At 44.5% G+C, this 23,678-nt stretch overlaps 1 protein-coding gene across 1 annotated transcript in view; it reads left to right on the top strand.

Moving 5' to 3' along the window:
* Positions 1–15,701, top strand: part of AACS (acetoacetyl-CoA synthetase) — a 36,306-nt gene extending 20,605 nt beyond the window's left edge. The window contains exons 9-18 of the mRNA XM_059863907.1: positions 2,469–2,549; positions 3,564–3,688; positions 6,217–6,281; positions 6,461–6,583; positions 7,850–7,963; positions 8,119–8,244; positions 9,712–9,781; positions 10,460–10,518; positions 11,646–11,848; positions 14,391–15,701. Of these exons, the coding sequence (XP_059719890.1) occupies positions 2,469–2,549; positions 3,564–3,688; positions 6,217–6,281; positions 6,461–6,583; positions 7,850–7,963; positions 8,119–8,244; positions 9,712–9,781; positions 10,460–10,518; positions 11,646–11,848; positions 14,391–14,528 (1,104 nt within the window). The 3' untranslated portion in view covers positions 14,529–15,701. The remainder of the gene's footprint in view (positions 1–2,468; positions 2,550–3,563; positions 3,689–6,216; positions 6,282–6,460; positions 6,584–7,849; positions 7,964–8,118; positions 8,245–9,711; positions 9,782–10,459; positions 10,519–11,645; positions 11,849–14,390) is intronic.
* Positions 15,702–23,678: the final 7,977 nt, after the last annotated feature.

The following is a 23,678-nucleotide window of genomic DNA, read 5'->3' on the forward strand; positions in this document are numbered from 1 at the left end:
TTCTCTAGATATCTTTTACACACTTGATTGGGTTTGTCTGTTTGTTCTAGGCTTAATCTTGTTTCCACTGGAATTAATAGGATGATTTGCATTGATTTGATTTAAAAAAAAAATGGAGAATTAGCCTACTGTCTTTGTTTTATTTTCCAGCTTTAGTTTAAACCAAATGTGTTTCTGGTAGGGAAAACAGCAAGAAGAGATGACATTTTGGTGAAGACATTTCAATTATTGCTTATTTATAGTGTGCTCCTATGCTGGTTTGTTACTGTACTGATTTTAGATGCCAACAGGCAGCTTACTTTAAATTCACAAGCCAGTTTATCTAATTCTGCAGTAAGTTTCTGGTCTGGTTTTTTTTGCTACACAGTGAAATGAAAAATGACATTTTTTATATCATCTCCCATGCCCTGGCTTCATTTTCTTCTTTACACAAGAAAATGAAGCCAGGGCATGGGAGATGATATAAAAAATGGTGGCTCAGAGGAGCAGGCTTTCTTTTTGATCCTGGAAGAAAAGCTGTGTGGTTTTGACCAGTTGGTTGTGCTGCAGATCAACATTAATAATTGTTATTCTTCAGTCCTAAAAACATTGGTGGTTCTTCTTGCCTCATTCATACCAGGCCCCCTTGCAGTTATTCTCTGCTCCCAGCTACCTAAGGAGAGAATTTTGAGCTAAAATCCTCTTCAGTTCCCATCTATCCATCTCAAGGACTTGGGTTTAAGCCTCTGCAGTGCTGCAGATCCCTGGTGCAGCTGCAGGCAGCTCCCCCAGGGGCTGTTTGCTGCTCAGAGCCCAGCCCCTGGCCCTGCCCTGGCCCTTGGAGTGTGGCAGTGCCCAGCCCTGCTCCTCCTGCCCTGCTGGGGCTGTGCCCAGCTGTGCTCACACTCCAGATGTTCAGCACTTCACCAGCCTGGCCTGGTCCCCAGGAGGAGCAGCAGACCAGGGGGTTTTATCAGCTGCCAGATCTGGTGTGAAGTGATAAATGCTTGGGTTGTAAAAGTCCTGTAAATAAATGAATCCTATAAATTAACTCAAGAGCGTTTTGGGCTGTGAGTTTAGGGCAGCTCTGCCTTCTCCCAGGTCCTTTTGTTTCCAGCCTGAGAGGTACCAGGTTTTGCAGGGAAATTGTTCATAGCCTATACCTAAAACCATTCTCAAAAATCTCATTTTGGTTCCAAAACTGAAGTAGCAAAAATGAAACGAAGGAAGAAGAAAAGAAAACCAGTATTTATCTGAATTGAATCTAACTTTTAGTTTTGCTATTTTGTGTGGCTCTTTCAGAATCTCCTGCAGGAACAATGGGCTTTCCTTTATAAATGCAGTAATTATGTAAACACCTGCAATTCTTTTGGCAGCCTTAGCAGTTCAGTTTGCCACAGTGTTTCTAATTCCCGATTTTTGGGTGGTTTTCAGCTGTAGGAGATGGCAGCTGTAGCTAGATGGCAGCGTTGTGACAGCTGAGCCTGTTCCAACAGCAGTAGGTGAATTCAGACCTGGTTCCTTTGAGCAGTGAAGTGAAAATAAGATTTACTCCTTTATTTTTATTTAATGTTTTCTGCTTTTTCTCCCGAAGCATGTGCCAGTTTTATGACTCTCCTTTTTCATTTTGAATGTTTATCTGTAATCTGTTTTCTTTCAGTGTAAATCTTGTTTCATGCTTATGAGGCTCTTAATAGTTTCACTGTGACTCCTTGCATAAATGCAAAATCCATTTTTTATTTTAACATTGGCTACATTAATTTGTCACTGCAGTGAAGTGACTTAATGAAGTAGTCTGTAAATTTATTTGTCCTAGCAAGTGGTGCTTTAATGATGATCAGGACGGTGGTTTAGCAGCATTTCCAACAAAAGGAAATAATACATTTCAGGAGATTATTAATATTGATGCTCTGAGCAGTGAGACATTTCACATTTCTAGTCACTCCAGTGTTTACAAGAGATCTGTGCTGTCAGGTCTTTTGTCTCCTAGATGTTAATAGATAAGATAATTTGGACACATGGTACTAATGTTCAGCAGCTGCTGCAGTTTATGGCAGCTCTCAGTCCTTCACTCCTCCCATTGCCCAAATTCACTGAAAATGAAACTGTCACAGGGCTTCTCTTGGAAAGCCTGGCTGCTGAAAGCCTGCTGTTAAAATTAGGGTCTGCATGGAGCACTCTGCAACTGATGGCTGCGTGGAGTTGGAAGGGAAGGGAGTTGTTTATTCCATGGATTAAAAGTGATGTGCAGTGGGAATTGCTGAGGTCTAATGAGAGAGGCTGAAAAGTTATGTGAGAAAATGGAGAATGCAATTGCTGCTGCTGTTAGATAGGCCCTGGGATTTGCTTCAGTTGGAGTTGAAGGAAATACTTGCTTTAATCCTGCAGTACATCCTGCAAGCTGTTGACTGTTAGTGTTTTTTAAGTCTTAATGTGCTGTCAGAGTTTTGCTTTTTCATTGATTCTTGTGTTTTCCTTTCTTTTTGCAGGGTACCCTCATCCAGCACCTGAAGGAGCACATTCTTCATGGCAACATGAGCAGCAGTGATGTGATTATGTACTACACAACGGCAAGTGGGGCTTAAGGCATTTTTAGAAACACTGTAACATCTTTTTCCTGTAAAGATGGGACAACTTGTCATACAAATCCCCAAGTACACTTCTTTGTGGGTTAAATTCTTTTACTGCAAGGGATTGTCCTGTCTGAGTTTATAAAAAAATAAAAATCAGGTGAAATAATAAAATGCAGCAGGGACCTTTCTGATGAAAGGTCAAACCCATGTTAAATGTTTCTGACCTAACTGCTGAGGAAAATGGATTGATTTTTAGTCTCTTAGGTTTATTGATCAAGCTGGCTCATCAATATCACCTACAAATCAGATTCCACCTTCCTGCAGGGCTAGGTCATACTCAAGATGAGAATTTATGTCTGTGTTTTGTTTGTGAGGAAAGAAGCTGCCCAGCTCCAAGCTTGATAAAGCAAAGGGGGTGAACCTCATCTGTGTGGAGTTCAGTTATGTGGTGGGAGGTGTTTTCTCTAATGCTGTGATCAAGAAAAATGATTGCTGAGCCTTCTGTGACTGTAGCACTTTGAGAAGGCTGCTGTCTTTCCTCATGAGTTCCCTTGTGAACTTTAACATGACTAGTCAGCTTGCAGTGTCTCCATGGAGGGATCATGGTAATTGCCTTGTCTCTGCCTTGTCCTGGCTCCTGCTGTAAAGCTGTGTGTGCAGGGAGCCATGGGATCCCCAGCTCATTAGGTGTTGGGAGGCATCACTTAGACCAACATCCATCAGGAACAGGCAGCTGAGCAGCCTGGGACAGGTGAGAGGATGAGCAGAGCTGCAGCCTGAGTGTTGATGTGATTTAAAATCACTGCTGTGGGTTTAACAGCAGGAGAAATTCAGGCAGGGGGAGTGGAGGGGAAGGTGGCACCTCTTGCATGAGGGCAGGGATGGAGCTTGGGTCCAGCTTGTGCCAAGATCTGCATCCTTGTAGGGCTGGCTGCAGCTCCTGGGCCAGCTGACAGCACTGCTGGGGCTGCAGGCAGGGACCAACTCATGGAGGTTTCTTCTCTCCCCCAGACTGGCTGGATGATGTGGAATTGGCTGGTGTCTGCACTTGCTACAGGAGCTTCAGTGGTCCTGTATGATGGATCTCCTCTAATTCCTTCCCCAAATGTGCTCTGGGACCTGACTGACAGACTAGGGTAGGTATCCAGGGCTAAATGCAGGCTGGTGGCATTGTCACACTGTCACCCTGCCCCGAGCAGCCTCACTGGAGGTGCTGTTCCCTTGGGCAGGAGCTCGTGCACAGCATGACACAGTTTATCTTCTGCCTCAGCCCTGGGTGGAACTGCTTTTAAAAATTTGTACTAAAACATTTTCTGAGTGAGGAGGAGAGACAAAGAGCTGATTGTTTCAAATTGGAGTCAGGTATTAGAATTCCAGGCAAACAAAGACTTTTGGTTCAGTAGTTTTCAAGAGCAGCCTTTTCAAAAGGCAGTAATTGGGAGCAATCTGAAGAGTAATTTCTCAGCACACTCAGAACTTAGTAAATAAGAACTCTTTTTTTCAAGCAGCTCAACCTAAGATTTTAATAGAGAACTTTGACTTAAAGACATAAATTGACTGGAAGGGCTCAGCAGGACTGCTTATATTTTCATATTTTGCTTTTTGACCTATAATGCCTAATTCATACTGATAAGCTGTTCAGTAATTGTTTTATGCCATTTTTTTTGTGCCTGAAAATGCTCACAGCACCCTTTCTTGAAGCTTAGAGAAATGGCAGGTAGCAGATAAACACTTCTAAAACCCTGTGATTGCATTTAGCTTTGTATACTTTGTTAAACTTTAATTTTTTAAAATTTATTTTGTTACTTTCCTATTTTGCCAGCTGCATGTTAGGAGTAAATTTGAATTTTATAACCAGTAAAATGAGTGTCATTTTAAATTGATAATTAAAATTGTTTGTGGTGGAAAGTGGATGACAAAAGATTCACTTTCTGACTCTGCATCATTAATAATTTAAACTTCACTGTCTTTTGTGACATGTAATATTTAAAGACTGACATTTTGTCTCTGGCTATTATAACTGAAGTTTAACGCCAAGTCAAAATGCTTCCAGTAAAAAGTACAAAAGAAACCCATGCTTCACCCCCAAGAAACCCTGGTGGAACAACAGGCAAAAAAATGAGAATTGAGAAACAACCCAGCTTATTTTTAAGCATTGTCTCCACATGCCAAAAGCAAGTGAAGATAAATGTGTCTGCATGTCTCACTTTTGTAATCTGGCGCTAAAAGCGGTGGCCATCTGGGTGCTACTTCATCATGCAGTCTGTTCCCAGCTCACTCATATGTTAAATATGTTAAAAAAAAAGGCTCCAACATGTGAAGATTACCTTCTTCTCTGAAGATGCACCACACTTTCCTTCAGAGAGCATATTCTCAGGGGATCATCAGGATATCTCATCCTGCGTGGCAGGCATGACTCAAGTGGACAGCCATTAGTGATCTGTGAGCTGGGGGATGGTGGCTAAATGCAGTTATGGAGCATTTGGAAGGAAATAAAGGGAGATTTGGCTCTACATGTGCTGTAGAGGAAGTGTCAAAGAGCTTAAAATAGAGAAGCATTTTGTATTCTAATGTAAAATAAGCACTGGTTTGAGGCATGGAGGGAAAGTGAGATGTTACACAAGAGTAAAAATAGTTCATAGGATTGGCACAGAGGGTAGCTGAGGAGCACTGGGCTGGGGGTCTCATGCTGGAAGGTTCCCTGCCCTTGGCAGGGATTGGAACTAGATGATCTCTAAGGTTCCTTCCTGTCTAAATCACTCTCTGTGCCTGGTAAATTGCTCTGTGCACTGATGTTTGTGCAAGGAGCCTATTCCTACCTGAGGGGAGTCTTCCACCAGCATGGCAAGGGAGGAGATCCCCTTTTGGCAGTGCTGAAATATCCCCTTCTCCTTGCCTGGAACAGTGTCCTACCTCCCATCCTGCCTTTGGAGGAGAACCCAACCTAGCAGGATTTTATTTAAGCTCTGCTGGTGTTGGTATGGCCCATGCTCTGTGCTGTGTCCCTTATCTTCATCTAGCTCTGCATTCTCTTGAGTGAGTTTATTGCTGTCATGTAAAAGGAATCAGCAGAAACCAGGTTTTAATTCTATTGCATTGAGGAGCTCTAAATACCCTTGGCAAGGGCAGGATGGAATTGTTCAGCTGGGCTGAGTTTCCTGTTCATTTAGGCACGGGCAGCTCAGGCTTTCACCCCTGGAAACTGAACAGGTATCACCAGAAAATCCCTGATTGCTGTCCCAGAGGAATTTTTTGTCAGTCTGTGCCCTGAAATGGCAAAGTTTCCCTGTACCTAGGCACTCTTGGATAATTATGGCCCATCATTAAAGTAAACATGATAACATTTTGTGATGTCTTTGGAGTGTTCTGCAGTTACAAATTCCTGTAAATGTAAGTAAATGTCTCTGGGAGATGGGAAAGCTTTGCTTAATATTTAAAGATAGAGTTAAAAGTTTCAGAGCTGCAGAGATGACATTTGATCTGACTGATTTTGATAGTTCAAAAGGATGTGCCTTGCACTTGGAAAGCTCTGAGAGGCTGCATTGTTTGTCTAATCCACATACAGAGTGTGTAACAGCCTCTCCTCACTACAGTGGGAATTGCAGGTCTTTAGAATCTTAGCATATTTAAATATGCAAAACATGTAAACTTCTTTTCCCTCTAGGATCACCATCCTTGGAACGGGTGCAAAGTGGCTGGCTGTGCTAGAACAGAAAAATTTAAAACCATGTAAGCTTCAAAAAGCTGGTGAATCCCTTCTGTCCTCCCTCCTACCTTTCCTCTCCTGGTTCTGGCTCTTTGTCTTGTCACAGCCCTTTGTGTAATTATTCTGGAGTGTAGTGACAAACAGTTTCAAACACTTGGAGAAATTCTGCCTTAACCTGTGTTTTGCTTTTCTCCTTTTTAAGGTGAAACACACAATCTCCAAACACTCCACACTATCCTGTCTACAGGATCACCTCTCAAATCTCAAAGCTATGAGTATGTCTACAAACACATAAAAAGCAGTGTCCTCCTGGGATCCATTTCAGGTGAGGCTTTTATGCTGCAGCATCTCAGGAATTCTCTGATTGCCTGTGCAGATCCCTCCTGCTTGTTTGGGAAGCTTTGGATCATTTGGGATTGCTTATAGTTAAAGTGGAATGAGCTGTCTCTTTAGTGCTGAGGTTTTCTGCATAATTCACTGTGCCATAATGAACCTCAGGCACTCCAAAGTGGTTTTGGTGGATGTTTTGGATTTTAAGTATGATCATTTATTTTGACTGGCTGTCCTTAGGGGTGGCAGGGTGAGATCAAGCAAAGAGTCTATTAACCTACAGAACATACTGTTCTGCATTTAGCTGACTTTAGCAGAAAATACCTCTTGGAGAGTTCCCATTTCAGTTCCTTTGTGCCAAGTAATTGGCACTGCAGATGGATTTTTTTGTGGATTACATAATTAGAGAAATATCAAGCCCCCATGCTGTGCAGTTTGTTGTGAGCAGTGCTGGCTGAGGCAACTTCTGCTCACGTAAGGTCCAGCAGAGCACTCCTTATTCTGCTTTGTAACAAGGCCTGACTTTTTCAAAGAGCTTTTTAACTCAGTTTGATTTTTAAAATGTGACTATTCTGCTACTGAAGCTATCTCAGACTCTGGGCTCAGTAAGAGTAGTGCTGAATCTAGAACTTGCTACTACAGACATTAATAGACTGAAATGCAGAAGCCTGTTTTTGAGGAAAGATAACATGATTGATTTGTGTCTTAATTCTCTTCCACAAAGTCCTAGAAAGACTATAAATATTCCAGTTAAGTAAGCACTTTGACAGTATCTATTTTTCTTAAGATAACTGTTCATCCTGAAGGCCTGGCTCCCCTCCTCCCATGCTGATAAGGTATAAAAGCTAAGTCAATGTAGCTTGACTGGTTACTTGAAACTAATGAAGACAAACAAGAAAACATTTCTAAGTAATTCTGTAAATATCTGAAGTCCATAAAGCAGGCCCTGTTTGTTTTCTCTCTCCTATGAATGGAAATTTCCTTGAATGAGATTAAAGAGACTGTTGGAAGGAGGAGAGTTATGCCTTAAGGGATAGCTCTGCATGAAAGGCATGCACATATAACAAGATATATAAAGTAAGGAAGAAAACGTTTTAATAAAAGTCACAACATGCTAGATAATGCTGTTTGTTCTGTGCTGCTTAGTGTGGATCAGAAGCCTTTGGCAAAGGTTGGCAGTTCCAGTGTTCCTGTGTGATTTTTCAGGTTGGCTTTTCCCAAAAAAATATTGTATATTCCAAGTGGATTTCTTTTATTGTAGGTGGAACAGATATAATTTCATGTTTCATGGGTCACAACGTTACAGTTCCTGTTTACAAAGGAGAAATTCAGGCCAGAAATCTTGGAATGGCTGTGGAAGCATGGAATGATGAAGGTAACTGTGATCCCAGAATACTGTGCACACTTTGAAAACACAGTAGCAAGGTGATCTTAACTTTAACAACAAGTAGTAAGTGTAGATGCTCTTTGCTTTGTTAATCTGTCATTTACAGAAAGGAAATGTGGAAAACAGCTTTTTTTTGTCAACAGGAAAGCCAGTTTGGGGTGAAAGTGGAGAGCTGGTTTGCACCAAGCCCATTCCCTGCCAGCCCACACACTTCTGGAACGATGAGAATGGCAGCAAATACAGAAAAGCTTATTTTTCCAAATTCCCAGGTATGTCATCACAAGGCCTTTGGAGGGTGCAGACTGTAAGGGAAGGCACAGGTTTATTTGCTGCTGCCCAGTGACAGCCACAGGTGCAGCTTTGAGGCCCAATTTCCAGGGTGAGCTGTCACATTTCACAACACCTCACTCCGTTTTCGTGCTTTGTTGTGACTAGAGATCCCAATAAAAGCAGCAAGGATCTCTGCAAAGCTCCAGTCCAGTTTGGCTGCTGCTCTCCTTAGGCAGCTCTGCCTGTCCCAGGCACACACTGCTTGGCACAGGTGAGAGCTGGAAGGGTTGGACAGGGCAGGGAGCAATCAGGATTAGTCAGTGCTGCTGCACCTCTGCCAGGCTGCTCCTGCCTGCCTGGAGGAGTCAATCCCAAGGGAAAAGTGCTGACCTGCTGCCTCATTAGCATGAGGATTAAATATATATTTAATATCTGCTGCCTCAGACATGCAGCCTGCTACAGGATAAAGTGGATCAGAGGCTTTTCTTAGTAATTGTGGAGAACTCTGCTCATCCAGGGCTCTTGCTGCTGTGGCACAGCAATGCCAAAACCCCTGGTGCCTCTGGGGCAGGGATTTTTTTAGGAGCAGGATCTCCAGCTGCTGTTTTTTTGGATGTGGAAACTTTTTCTTTAATAAATAGCAACGGTCCAGTGTGGGACTTTTCACAAGCAAAGTCAGGCTGTGCAGCAGGAGATAATCACCTAGAAAAACTGAGGAATGTGGAAGTAGCAGTCTGCATGTAAGCCTGACAGCAGTAAACAGAAAAGAAAATCATCTGTGTGACAGTTTTAAGACTGAAATCACTGAGGTTCTGTCTGGACCCCTTTTCTGTTTTTTCTTGTAAATGGGCTTGAGATGATAACAATTAAGTTGGAAAATGCTCTTATGTGCAAATAATTGAGGTTGGTGTTTTTCCTCAGAAAAACTTGAATTGGGTTTTACTTCTGCTTTTGGCAGGCTGCTGTGGCAGTATCAATCTTAAATAATACTGAGAAGTCAAACCTGGTTTTGCATTAAGACAAAGAACAATAAGCACAAAAGCTCTCTAGGGAGTTGTTGATACCTATTACACAAGCCCAGAAAGCTTCTTACAGAATTATTAAAGAATTGTGCATAATAAAAAATGGATCAAGAAAGACAATGAATGGAGGTGGGAATGTTGTTACTTCTGTGGAAGATGCTTCCAGTAATTCAAACTGAGGTATTGAGAGCAGCTGGTTTTGTCAGGAATGCTGTGTAGTCCTGCACACAAGCCATCAGATGATAACCTGGGGTCTGATCCTGATTTCTGAGCTGCCCCTGGGTGGTTCTTACATAACTCTGGTGTGGATTGTTGGTGCAGCTCAGTGCTGTTACCCTGGCTGGGGGGAGAATATCAGCTGTATTTCTGTGTATTTCACTCTGTTCATGCCAGCTGAGTGACTGGATGAGGAAATCCTGCTTCACCTTTGCCATTCCCCACCAGGTGTCTGGGCCCATGGTGATTACTGCAAAATTAACCCCAAGACTGGAGGAATTGTCATGCTGGGTCGCAGGTACAGTGTTCTGGTGGGAGTGCTGGGAGGAAACAGGTGTTGCAATTTGCACTTTTCTCCTAGGAGTAAAATGCACATGATTCTGCCACCCTTGTTACCTTTATATTAATTTTACTGAATCTCATATTGTGGGTTTCAACCCTTAAATTAATCAGAGCAGCTGGGTTTGAGGGAAGGGAGCTCATCTCGAGGTTCACCTTTGTATTTATGAACACAAGACTGGAGTTGGTTTTGTGTTCCATGGTTCATAATGGTCGTCCCAGGAGTTTGGATTGAGAGTGCAGCACATTCAGGGTGGTGGACTGGGGAACTGTTGTGGTCTTGGCTTTGCCACCACCTTGTTCTACAGCAAAACTTCCTTACAGAAGGTCAGGTGTGAAGTTGTGCCTGTGTCAGTGATCACAGACATTCAGGATCACACCTGAGGCTGAATTTACTGTTTGTATTTCAACAAAGTGTTTCATGTTTGAAACAAAGTTGAGTGAATTAATGTTGCTGTTCTCTGTACAGATTCATTCTAATGAGTAAAATGCCTTTTTGACTCAAATTCTCTTAAAATTCTATTTCTGATGTGGTTTTGCTTTCACTAGAGAGACTTGCTTAATTGCATCAGTTTTTCCTCTTGATCAAGCTGTAATCACACTTTAATGTTTCTTTGTTTTCTTTGTGATTTTTCAGTGATGGTACATTAAATCCAAATGGAGTAAGATTTGGAAGTTCTGAGATCTATAACATAGGTATGAAATCAACTTTCCACCTCTTCCAGCTATGACATTGTCTTAAATCTGAAGTATAAGCATTACAAAGCTGTTTAGAAGGATTAAGTAAGAAAAACCTTGCTGTTTTTCAAATGAGACAGTACAGAGTATGTTAGTATCAGCAAAATTTGATTTTTGTAAACTTGAAACTGGTTGCTTTCCTGAAGTATCTGTAGGGTGGGAGGTGACTCATTGGGATATACAAAATCAACATTTTATGGAGCAGGTTTTTTCTTTTTTTCCCCTAACCTGTCAGGCTTTTCTTTCCCTTGAGGCAAGCTCTTGACACTGTTTTTATTGTACCTTTCCCAATAATTAGAACTAGTTCTTGAGCTTGTGTTTTGTATTTCAAAGGCTGTGTTGTGATGGGGGAACTGTCCCTGCAAAAGTGCTAGTCTGAGCCTCGAGGAGCTGCTGCCTCCTTGTTCTTGTGCCACCAGGACTTTGTCTCCTGTGTGTGCTGCAGTGGGGAGAGCCAGAGCAAACAGCTTTGTGCAAAACCTTATCTACCCCAAAAGTAACAGTGAACTGTTATGGACCTCAGTGGTCCTTGAACCTGGGTTTTCACATAAGAGCTAAAACTCCAGAGCAGGCAGAGGTGCAGCTTAACCCAGGCAGAGGGTGCCAGTTTCCCTTTGCCCACGCAGGGGAGGTGATGATTTTGAGTGTCCAGAACGCTCCTCAAAGCCCAGCTGGGGCAGTCACATTTTCTGGAAAAATCCCTTCCCTCAGGATTTTCTCCTGGGAAGCTGAGGAGGCTCAGAGAATAAGGAAAACAAATTCTTTTCTCATTTGTTTCTCCTGTGTTGTGCTCACATGTGGAATGTGATTGGAGATTGTTTCATTGGTTTGTTGTGAATTGTTTTGACTCATTGGCCGATCAAGGTCAAAGGCTCTAGAAAGAGTCACAAGTTTTCATTATTATCTTTTTAGCCTTCTGTAAGTATCCTTTCTGTATTCTTTAGTTTAGTATTCTTTAATATGATATAGTATCTTAAAATAATAAATCAGCCTTCTGAGAACGTGGAGTCAGATCCATCATTCCTCCCTTCATCGGGGCACCCCGCAAATACAACCCCCAGCTCTAACAAAGACTCCTTTTGCAGTGGAAGCCTTCGAGGAGGTGTCTGACAGCCTGTGTGTCCCCCAGTACAACAAGGATGGTGAGGAGAGGGTGATCCTGTTCCTGAAGATGGCCTCCAGCCACGCCTTCAGCCGCAGCCTGGTGAAGCGCATCCAGGACGCCATCCGCGTGGCGCTCTCCGCCAGGCACGTCCCCAGCCTCGTCCTGGAAACCAAAGGCATCCCGGTATGTCAGGGAAAAGGCTGCCTGCTGTTTTCTTTGTCACCTTGAATAGTAATTAAGGAGCAGTTGTCACTGCTCTTCAAACCCACATACGTGGAAATTTTAGCATCTCAAAAGTGTATTCGAGCTTTATAAATAGTTTGTCTATGTTGCCTAGCAACATCTTTTCATCTCCTCTTCAGCTAAGCGTGGTTTTTGTTTTTTAAATGGGTTGCTTTTTCTCAGTAGTGTGTTCTTAAACCTCTTAGGAGAAAATATTAAAAAGGTCATTTAACTTTCTTTTCTGGCTATCCATAAGCATATTTTGTTTTTGCTTTCCTGTTACGAGTGACTTTCTTAGGAGAGCTGAGAGCACTCAGCAAATTCAGAAGATCACCTTGTAAACCATTTCCCTTTTACATCTGTTTAGCCACTTAAATGGAGCTCTATCACTCTCTTAACTGTAACAGTAATTAAAATGAAATTGTTGTGCTTGTTCAGGAGGAGAAATTTGTGCAGCTGAAGATTGTTCTTGCTCAGTCTGCTGGAGCTCTTTGTGTGAACTCCTGAGTTGGAATATCTGTTTTACTGCCCTCTCTGATGCTCCTGTGTCTCTGAGCAACATTATGGGGGTGCAGAGTGTGGTTTTCCCCACTCCATTTGCACATAGACTTGAGTGTGTCCAGACAAAAGACTTGAGACTTCAGAGCCATCATTTGAACCTGGTACCCCTTTCCAATGTAGGTTTCCATGTGGAAGTGCTGTAGGGCTCAGCAACACTGTGTGGTCCACAGAGGAATCTGGTCCTGATCTCTTGAGTTAATTTTGTTTCAAGATGCTGTTGGCAGATTTTGAGTCCTTGGCTCAAAATGTCTTTGCATGAGTGTAGAATTCCCTGAAGTTCCCATTTTTCTGGGCTGCAGCTCAGCTTCTGTGTGGAGTGTTGAACTTGTGAACTGTGTGGATCACCTGAGTGTACAGCAGGGAGGTGCTTGGGATGGGCTGCCCCTCAGGAGAGCCTGCCTAGACCATTAATTAGCTGAGACATTGACTGAATTGAGTGAATTTTAATTACCTTTCAGGTAAATCTGCCAGTAGTGAAGTGATCAAAGCTGTCTCTCATCTTTCTTTAAAAGTTTTGCTTGGAAGGAAGGGAAACTGCCTATTTTCTGCTACTTTTGGAACTGGGCTTGACTCCTCATCTGAAAACAGTCTGATCCTGACACTGTGCTCTGGTAGAAACAGTACAGCTGTGCTGAGGAGATGTAGCAGCACAAAACCTGCTTTTAGTAGGATATTTAGTATTTAAAACATAGTGTGAGCCTGTCTAGTTCTGTCCTGCCCAGATAAACATTCTGGTCATCATGCACAGGATTTACTGATTGAAGTAAATTAATTTACTTGGAACAGCCTTATCTTTTTTTAAAGGAGGCAGTTCCCTTGCAGGCCATGGAGCTCTTGTGGTTTCTGGGCATGTGTGAGAGTTAGGTTGCTGCTTTTTGAGGAGAGAGGTGAAGGTGGCTCAGGAGGGGGCAGGGTTACACACGACTTCAGCAGATCTAATAAGGAAAAGCTGGATTTTTTGTATCCAGACAGTATTGTCAGGGTGTGCTGAGTATAATAATCATTCCACCTGTTCTGGAAGATCTCAGTGATAAATGGGGGTGCCTGGAGCTCACTCAGGAGCCTCAGAGGCTTTGGAGCCAGGACCAGCCTGGGTTCCTCCCCCAGCTGACTGAGCAGGTGGGGTCCTGTTCTCACAGCAAGCAGGAACGTTGAGGAGGGATTTGTGCAGCTTTTCCAAGCTGCCACCCCCAAATCTCAGTGGCACCAGCACCAGGAAGGGGCTCTGCAAGCTTTGGTGCCTCTAAAACCAGAGATCCCCCAAGCCAGGCCTGGGCTGCTCTGCTCACCCTGGAGAGAGATCCTCATCCTCCTCCTGGGTCAGAAATGACAGGGCTCTGATCCTAAGAGAATTTGGGTTTTATTCTGCAGAGTCCTTCCTTTGAGTCACACAATGTAATAGAATTCATGTGATTCACAAGTGGAGGTGAAGCCTCTGTTGGTTCCAGTTTATTTTATTTGTTATGGTTTCTTTGGAAATGTTTAACTGTAGAGGACCATTTAAGTTCAGTTTCACTTCACTCTTTTAGAAAATCTGTCCAGTTCAGATGAGAAAATCCTGGTTTTCCTCTTCCAGTGCAGTTGGGCTTTGTTTTTTGAGTCCACCCTTAAAAAATTGAAAACTGTTTGAACTTTGGATGTGTCAGAACATAAAACCCAAATATTTTTAGTGTTTATACCGTGGTTTTGTTGTCTTATATTGGAGCTTGATCATGTTCTCACAGAATTGCCAGTAGGAGTAATAAACTGACACAAACTCTTTGAATTCTACCTACTCTTCAAGTGATTTTTCAGAAGAAAGTGCTTCATGTGGAACAAAGGAGAAGGCATTCTGCTAAGTTTTGATAGAGTTCTGGAATTGGTGGGGGGTTTCATGAATATTTTCATAAAACCACTACATGAAAAAAAAAGTAATTTTATCTTTGCTGGTTTTGTTTTTCAGTATACAGTAAATGGGAAGAAAGTGGAAGTAGCTGTGAAGCAAATAATTGCAGGGAAAGAAGTTGAGCAGCGGGGAGCTTTCTCAAACCCAGAGGCTTTGGACCTCTACCAAAATATTCCTGAGCTTCAAGACTATTAAAGTCACTTTTTTGGGTTTGGTTTTTTTTTTTTTTCTGTGTCTGTCTGTTCTGTATTTGTTTTGTATATACCAATACTGTATGTAAAGAAAAAGCTCTATTTAATACCAGTGGTTCTTTTAAAAGGAAAAAAAAATATTTCATGAAGTGCATTATGAAAGGCTTGGGTAAAGCTTAGCTCCCTTTTATTGGTTAAATATGCCATATATTTTGGAGTTTTTTCCAGCCTGGAAGGAGAAACCTGCCTGTTTTGTTTTTTATATATATATGAATGCATCTTTTCTGGTTAGATTTACATCAGCAGCCCATCAAATGGGAGCACCAATAGTTGCAGATGGAATATTTCTTTCATAAAATGTTTGGTTTTTTTTTAACTGGATTTTTAGCAACACTTTTCAATGCCTGTGTTTGTCCCCTGTAAGGGAGTGCACAGTGATTTTAACCCTTGTCCCTGAACCATGCAAGTGTTCTCAGTGTAGTGTGCATTAAGATGTTTTTATAAAGCCAAATCATAATGCACTGACCCCATTTGACTCAGAATCATTTCTTGAGATACCTGATGGTACCTTTGAGGGGAATTGCTGCTTCATTTTGTGCTGTAGCCTTCTCATTGCTTGAAGCTGCTGGCTGAGAGACTTCTGGGGGCTCAGAAGGTGAAGGGAGCATTCCCTCCTCCTCATTCCTGGGGTGTTCCAGGTTATTTCCATGGAATTTGCTGGCATTACTGTGGATTAACAGAATGGTGACATTTGAAGAAGACATTTTGCTTCCTTGGTTGAAGTCCTTTATTGGCTCGAAGCTTGGCTGAGGAATTCCAGGGTGTTTCTTTATTAAAAGCTGATGGGTTTTGTAACTTTTTTTACTAAATGTCATGTTGAAAGCAAGAGACCCCTTTTCTAGGTCTGTAACCCTCCAGTTTACAAAGGGAAAAACACTGTAATTTAAAACTGAGCTTACTGAAACAGTGACATGGAAGCACTAAAGTGTTTTGTTTTCATAAAATACAGTTGCAGTAGCTGTTCCAACCCTCTGGCATTCAGTGTCTCCTGCACTATTTGAATTTTGTGGGTGAAATATTATTGTACTTCCAATTGTGTTGAATGCATTCAGCATTGATAGAGTTAATTAAAAGGAATCAATTCTTTATATATAATAATTATATATTACATCTCTCATCTCTTGCTGTCTTTATTTTCCTTTTGACTGGTTGTCATGAAAGAATTCTTAGCTTAGTTTGTTTCTGATTTTAATGGGTTTAATCCAAGTCCAAAACTTTCTGTGCTGGTGCTTTCCCTACTGTACCAAGTCAGGCCATGCTGGAGTGATAATAAAAATACCAAGCACCCATTAGTAAAGTATAAAAAGGAGCTATCCAAGCTGCCAATAACCTATGATTAAAATACTTTTAAATTCCTTCCCCTTCTGGCTTGCTATATATAAATTTTACATTAACTGTGACTTTGTATTCATTAAAACTTCATTATATTGTTCTTTAATTCATGCAAAATGTCTGAGGTTTACAAAGCCCACAGAACCTTATTAATAAGTAATTTTGGGTTCTTTCATTAATTAAAGATAGTTTAGAAGCACAGATACATTAAGAACATATACAATGCCTAGAGGCTGCTTTTTTTCATCCTTTAAAATGCTGGAAACACTGGAGAAAGTTTAATTAATGGATATAATTTGATCTCTGGCAATTGTCAGATGTTGCAAAGCTTTTCCCAGACAGGAGTTACAAACAAAAATATAGATTTCCTTCTGTATTGCCCTGAAAATTACAGTTTTACCCAGAAGCACTGGATGGCTACTATACCTTGAGTGCATAGCCCTCTTCTTTTTTTAAATTTTATTTTTTCTCCTGTTGCCTGTTTATAATTGGAGGTTCACAGTGTTTTGCCTGGAAAGCTCCATGTGCAGATTTCAGGGGGATGTGTGGCATGCAGATAGAGCTGGCTCTGGAAATGGCTTCAAGCTCTGTTTAAATGTTCAACAGCAGAGGAACTCCAGGCTGGGTGCAGATCTGAGAGTGACTCCTGAATTCTGTGATGGAATCAGCCCATTTGCCCTTGGGGGATGTTGTTTTATCACTCCCCTCTCAGAAATGTGCTTTTGTCAGCTCCTGTTAGAGCAGGTACTTCCCCCTCCCTCTGCCTTGTGATTTCAATTAATTTCCCTGGTTAGTGGTGGTTCTCTGGGAAATAAAATGAGCTGGAGCACAGCAGCCCAAGCAGGGCACAGCTGATAAAATTGTTTATTATGTGCAAGAGCAATGGGTTGTGTGGATTACTGACACAGTGGTTTTAAAAACACAGGTAATTGCCTGATGGAATGCAACTTCCCCAGGGCCATTATTGTCTTCCAGTTTAGTGCATGCATATTTAAAAGTATTTCATTTATGAGCTGAGCAGTCACTCACACAGGTAAAGGGGCACTAAAATTAGGTTTAAAATGCAGGAGGAAGGAGTGCCAGGGTCTGAGACTTGAGGCAGAGCTGAAGGGTTCTGGGCTGGGGGAAACTGGGGTGTGGGGAATGCTCTGGGTCACCTTTGAGACCCTGAGCAGAGGTTTCAGTAGAAAAAGGCTTTGGGATTCCTACAGGTGCCCTCTGGAGCAATTCCTCCACTGACATTGTTCTCCTTGCCTGCTGCCTGGATCTTGCAAACCTGAGGATAAATGTGAGAGTTCTTGGTTCATCCTTCTCCCTTTCCAGAGGAAGGGAATTTTTAGCTCCTTTATAACCAGGTCTTGGAGACCAACAAGATGTGACTTCATTTTCTTCTACACTTTCTGTAGAAAGAGGAATGCTGTGTTCTCCCAGGATAGAAGCAGGGTGGGAGTTCTGTGAGGTGGGTCCAGGGGAGCACACACATTCCCCTTGCTGGCAATCTGGGGCCTCTTCAGCTTCCCATAATGAAATAATCCACATCAGCCTGAGCACTCTGCTCTGCACGCTCTGTGTCACCCCCAGGAGAGGGAAGCAGCTCTGGAATGTTCTCAGGGAGCCCAGGACAGCTCCAGCTGCAGAGCACTGAGATGTCCCAAAGTGTTAATGCAGCTCCTGCTGCCCACACGATTTCTCACAGAGAAACTCTCCCAAACCAGCAGCTGGAGATGAACTCAAGTGAGGAGCCAGCCCTGGTGGGGGTGGGAAAATCCTCAGCACTTGAACTGGGCTGGGCAGCACATTAGTGAGAGCTTAATTGGGCCTTGTACTTCTTAATTAGAAGACCTTAACGAATTCTCGTCCCGCCACTTTTGACAAGTGGTTTTGCAAAGTTCAAGAGGCTTATCAGCATCTAGCCTGAGATTCCAGCTGAAAGGATAATGTCCCTTGGAAAAAAACCATCTCCAGGACTGCTAATTAGTTTACAATAGCATATTAAGGTATACATCACTAATGAGAGGAGGTTCATGTTGCTAATGAGGAATCTACTAAAAAAAAAAAAATCCTTTTTCCAGTTTTGTTCCCTCTTCTGTAGACTCAAAGGGAGTCAAGTTTTGGCTGCTGCAGGATAACAGTGCCAGTGGTGAGAATAGTTGTAAAATCAGGGAATGGTTTGGGTAGGAAGGGACCTTTCAAGATCACCCAGTTCCATCCCCTATTCTGGTTTTGTTTTACAAAGGCACTGATTGCTTCCAGCATTCCCAGTCTATTGATCTGTGTTTTGACAAGGATCAGCAGAGTATTTATCTTCACCCTCTATTAGCTACAAAGAGGTGAAAGCTAAATGGAAATAAATTGTGAAGCGAGTGGAAGAAAACGTGGAGAATTTGTTTGGTTTAACTGCCTTGGTTTGAAGGTGAGCTGAGTTTAAAGCAGTGTCACTTCAACCCTCAGCAGAGCTGAAGGAGGCAGCCTTGAGTGTACAAATGTGATACTCAGCTGAGAATTTTAATTTGTCTGGTTCTCATGTATAATAAAATATGCCAGGAACATGACACTTCATGAATTAATGCAGGAGTAGAAAGCATAGGAGGATTTGTTCTTACCATGCAAATGCCAAGCAAGGCTTTAAATGGCCCTGGCTATCTGGAGCCATGGAGCCTCTTTCATGCTTCACTTCAGGGTTTGTTCCCATTTCCTCAACCCTTTTGTAATTACAGGGTTGTGCATGCAAGAGGGGAGGGAAATGAGGCAGGAAATGCCCAAACCAGCACGAGCCCATGGGAAGCCCTGGATGGGAGGGAGCAGGGGGAGAGCTCAGCCTGGCACCTCCTGCCCTCCTTCCTCAGCAATTTTTCCCCATGAAAAATTGTCCCTTTTCATGGGGAAAGGCATTTTTAACCCCTGCAAGGGCTGGCCATGGGCTCTGCACCCTCCTGCCCCTGCTGAAGGGGCAGCAGCCCCAGCAGCTCCAGGCTGGCAGGTGAACAAACACCTGCAAAAAAACCCCAGAGCAAGGCTGATGGAAAGGTGATGGAACATGGAGAGCCTCAGACAGCCTCAGCCTCCCACTGCTACCAGGATCTGATCACTCCCCTGGTGAAACCTGTAATTACATTAAGAGGACAGCTGGTTCTAATGGCATAAAAATATTGAGACATGACTGCAGAAACAGAGGTTTTCTCCTAGTGCAGCTCAAATTAAAACAGGGGAGGGGAGTAGAGATTTTGATAGCTCATAAAAATGATTTTTTTTTTCCCTGAGTCAGTGTATTATCCTAATCTTTGTGAAAGTAAAGCAGCTCTGTGAATGGGAAGAAGAACATTACTCTCCCTGGGATTACAGTGGTTACAGGCAGAGAGTGGGATCAGTGCTGAGCTGTTTCATCTCCAGGGCTCCATCTCCTCCTCTCCCACCCTGTGCTCCTCCAGGACCATGTGTGCTTCATCCCTGCCCTGTGCATGTGGCCCGTGGCACCACGGGCTCCTGCTGAAATCCAGAATTTGTTTTCAGAGTGCCAGAACCACTGGGAACCTCCAGACATCCAGGAGAAAAGGCTGAACACATTTCCTCCCTAGCTGAAGACTTTCTGCCTTTATTCCCTGATGCAAAAGCTCAGTTTTCACTGAGTTCTCAATGAACTAATTACTTTCATGTACAAACAGGAGGAAGGGAAGTTTTTAAGCTATGCAGAGCCTGGTGTGACAATTCTATTAGGTTTTGGTGGGTACCTGCTTGACCTGTAAATTGAAACTCCAGAAAGTCTCATCATGGTATTTAATTTTCTGTGCTTCAGCAGCAGGGGGTGAAAGGGGGCTGGAATGGGTTTATTCAGATATGAGACAAAAATAACTATTTTTTTAAAAATGGCTCTAATCAGGCAGAGAGCATTTTTCTTTCTGTTCTTCCCCCTTCAGCCTCCCTGGCTCCTGTACCAGTTTCTGTGCTGGGCTTTGTGAACTCCTCTGCCTGCTCCACAGGCTTGATTTTCACTTTTAGGATTACAAACCCATCCTTCAAGGAGACCTGGAATTGTCAAGGTGGAGCTGGGGGTTGTCACAGAATGGCCACTCTGAGCTGCCTCACTAACGGGCTGATTCCTGCATTTAGGATCCCTGGAAATGCCATCCATGGACATTAAAGGCATTCAGGTAATTAATAATGAAGAAAATGCCACGCTGACATGGTTTGGGAATAGGTAATGCACCAAGAACCTGGGAAGAAGGATTTTGGTGGGAGAGAGTGACATAATTGACTGTCCCCCTCCCAAACCTCCCACACATTCATTATGCCTTAAATATTCTCACGCTGAGTTTTTTCCAATGGTCTAATTATAAACTTCATTATAATTGTTCATTAGTTTTATTTTGTTCAATTAGCTTAACAAGTTGCCAAATGAAATACAAGGCTGGCAATTAGCTTGATCTAATCGTAATGAGCCACTCAAACTGGGGCACCAAACATGTTCCTTTATAGCACTTCTCTTTTTTTTTTTTTCCAATTGGTGAACAATAACATAAATATTCAGAGCATCTCCTGATCCAAGGAGTGGAAATTTCCCACTCATTTATTAGAATAGAAAATAAAAATCAATTGTTCTGCTCCTGGTAGCTCAGCAAGGTGCAGGGAGGTTGCCCTGGTGCCAGCTGAGTGTGGCCACCAGTCCCTGCCAGCAGAGAGGCCAGCTCTGACCTCAGCTCTGTTTGTCTCCTCAGAATTCACAGAATTCCACCTTGCGGTGGCTGGTGGCAGAAGGGACCTTGAGGGATCACCTGGATCCCACCTGGGCGGTGCCCGAGGCAGAGCCACGCCCTGCAGGGAGGGAGCTGAGGGGTGAAGCTGTGCTGCCTGAAGAGGGGCAGTTCAGGTGAGCTGAGCTGTCCTCCCCCGGTCAGGGGTCATGGGAGGCTTTGGGAAGCCCAGGAACTCAGTCTGAGCCGCTCTGATGGCAGATCCTCTTGGCCAGGTTCGGCCCTGCCCAGCAGCTGCTTTTGCTGTGACTTTTGGATAACCCCGAGCTGCCTTTTTTGCCAGATTTCCCTTTTGCCACTCAGGGCTCGGATCTGCTCCTGTTAAGCAGCTGCTTAGCAGCAGCTCCTGGCTCACGCGGTCCAGTGGATTTACAGCCACCTTTTTCAGAAGCTAATTTGGGCAGGAGTGATTATTTGCTATGAATAATTCCACCTGCACGTCATGTGCATCGCATCCAAATCTCAGGGACGAGCAGCACCGGGACAGCTCCTTAGCAAATTCAGTGGTGGCATTTACAGGCTCAGCCCCGATCTGGATTTCTCTGGGATCTTGTCCTGCATCTGGACGGAAACACAATAAAATATTAAACCAGCCCAGAGACTACAAGTACCTGTAAGTAATTCATAAAACCCCGCTGTGAGGGCAAGCTGGTGAAGCCCGTGCCGCTGCCAGCCCGAATTTCCCTGCAGCAGGACACCCACCAAACCCATCCCTGACCCGAGCCTGGCGACCTGTCAGCACAACCTCCTGAAATTCCAGCCAGGCGCTCTGCTGCGTGCAGGAAGAGGGGAGGAAGGGCTGGCAAGTCCCGCAGCTCCTGGCTCGGCACAGCCCCTGGTGCTGGCTCCGGGCTCTGTCGCTCCCCAGCCTGGTCGCCAGCTGGGACGCGGCGGTGGCAGCAGCGCTCCGCTCGCTCGGATTAAAGCCGCCGCCGGCGCAGAACGGGAGAAAATTCACACCTCTGCTTTTCACGCCACAGACAGCTCCATCAGCTCCTCAAACACCATCCGAAGGCATTGTTGGGCTTAATGAAGGCGCCCGGCGGCAGCTGGAGATGCTGCGCCAAGGTGTTTGCGCTTCCAGCGCGCAGAATTCCGTGTTACAGTGGAATAATTCCCTGATGGCTTTTCCACTCCAGTCTCCGTGCCCTGACCTGACCCTGCGCTGCCCGAGGGGCCCGCTGGGCCATGGGATGTCCCCTGCCCGCGTGTGACAGTGACACCAGGCACAAAGGAGCGATTCCAGGGGCTGGGATGTGCCTGGGTACCCTGTGGGCCAGCAGGACCCGCCTGCCCGGTGCCAGCACTTGAACGGGTCCTGCTGAGAGCATCGCTGCTCCTCATTCACCCTGCCCACTCGATATTAGCTTTATTCCTGCTGGGCTTAAATCAGGCAGGGGCAGATGTAAACAGGCTTGTAATAAGCTGCGGAACTCGCGAAAGGGCTGCGTGACACATGGCTTTGCATTTGATTCAAGTAGTTACAGTCATAATAGCCATTAATTTTTGTAGCGCTCCTGGGAGCAAAAGTCCCTCCTTTTCATTAGAGAGACCCGGGTTTTTAAAGATCCCGGCGCTCGACACAGCCTGCTTGGCACTCATGCTGTGAAAAAGAAAATCCCCTTGTTTACAGGGCTGATGGCCTGGGTGGGGACAGTCCGGACACCGAGGCCACCTCTCCTTGCGTTTTATTTACGGTTCTGTAACGCTCCCGCTCCGACACCCCAGGGCTGAGAGGAGAAGGGTGGGCGGAACGGCTTAAAAAAAAAAAAAAAAAAAGGAAAAAGAAAAAGCCAGAAACCCACATATATTCCAGGCAAAAAGCTCTCAGTATAAACGCTGAAGCGGAGCGGCGACACGGATGACAGGGCTTCAAAGCCGAAGCAGGAGCTGCGCTCGGGGAGGGAGGGAGGGAGCCGGGCAGATCCTTGATTAGCGAGGCTCCCAGCGCTCTCCTTCTGTCTCCGGGCTGCCTTTGAAACAACCCCTTTGACGGCTTCAGGCATTTCTTAGCTTAGCTGAGAGTGAGCGAACATGAGAGGAGGAATCCGTGAGAGTGACAGGGCCCGTGTGCGTCTTTCATGCGCCTTTCTGGAGCACAAAGGCTGTTTTAATGAGCAGGCAGGCACGGAGCTCGGTGTGACTCCTGCTCTCAGCAGCTCTTCGCTGATGGAGCTACCTGGGAAGTCTCCCGGCTGTGACCTGCATGGAAAACGCTCCATGTTTTGGGTTGATTTCCGTGGAAAACCAGTTTGAGGAGTGCGGGCACGGGAGCATCCGCTGGTCCCAAAAGCGGGAGGGGCTGAGCTTTCCTCACCCTCCTCCCGAGCCTGTGTCCCTTCCATCCCCGTGCCCACATTTTAGCTCTGGGCAGCCGGGTGCAGCGCTGGGGGCTGGGTTTTGGCACTTTGGGAAGGATGGGATGTGTGGTTTTTGGCACTTTGGGAAGGATGGGATGTGTGGTTTTTGGCACTCCTGGAAGGATGGGATGTGTGGTTTTTGGCACTCCTGGAAGGATGGGATGTGTGGTTTTTGGCACTCCTGGAAGGATGGGATGTGTGGTTTTTTGGCACTCCTGGAAGGATGGGATATGTGGTTTTTGGCACTCCTGGAAGGATGGGATATGTGGTTTTTGGCACTCCTGGAAGGATGGGATATGTGGTTTTTGGCACTTTGGGAAGGATGGGATGTGTGGTTTTTGGCACTCCTGGAAGGATGGGATATGTGGTTTTTTGGCACTTTGGGAAGGATGGGATGTGAGCGGGCTGGTGCAGCCTGGCCAAGGGCGGAACCCTCGGCTGAGAGCCCCGGGCCGCTGGGGGAAGCACCTGCCCGTTCTTCTCCTGCTCGGTTTTTAGGGGTTTTGTTCTGTTTCTCCCCAGGGCTGAGTGGCTCCCGTGAGCTCTCCGTGGCTTGGTGGAAGCGGGGTTTTCATGAGCCATCCTTAGAGCCTCTCCGGGAGGATGAGGATGGACACACTTCCCGCAGCACTTCTGTGCGTCCCGCTGCCTGGC

Source organism: Haemorhous mexicanus, chromosome 19, assembly GCF_027477595.1.
Source record: "Haemorhous mexicanus isolate bHaeMex1 chromosome 19, bHaeMex1.pri, whole genome shotgun sequence".
NCBI classification, from domain to species: Eukaryota; Metazoa; Chordata; class Aves; order Passeriformes; family Fringillidae; genus Haemorhous; species Haemorhous mexicanus.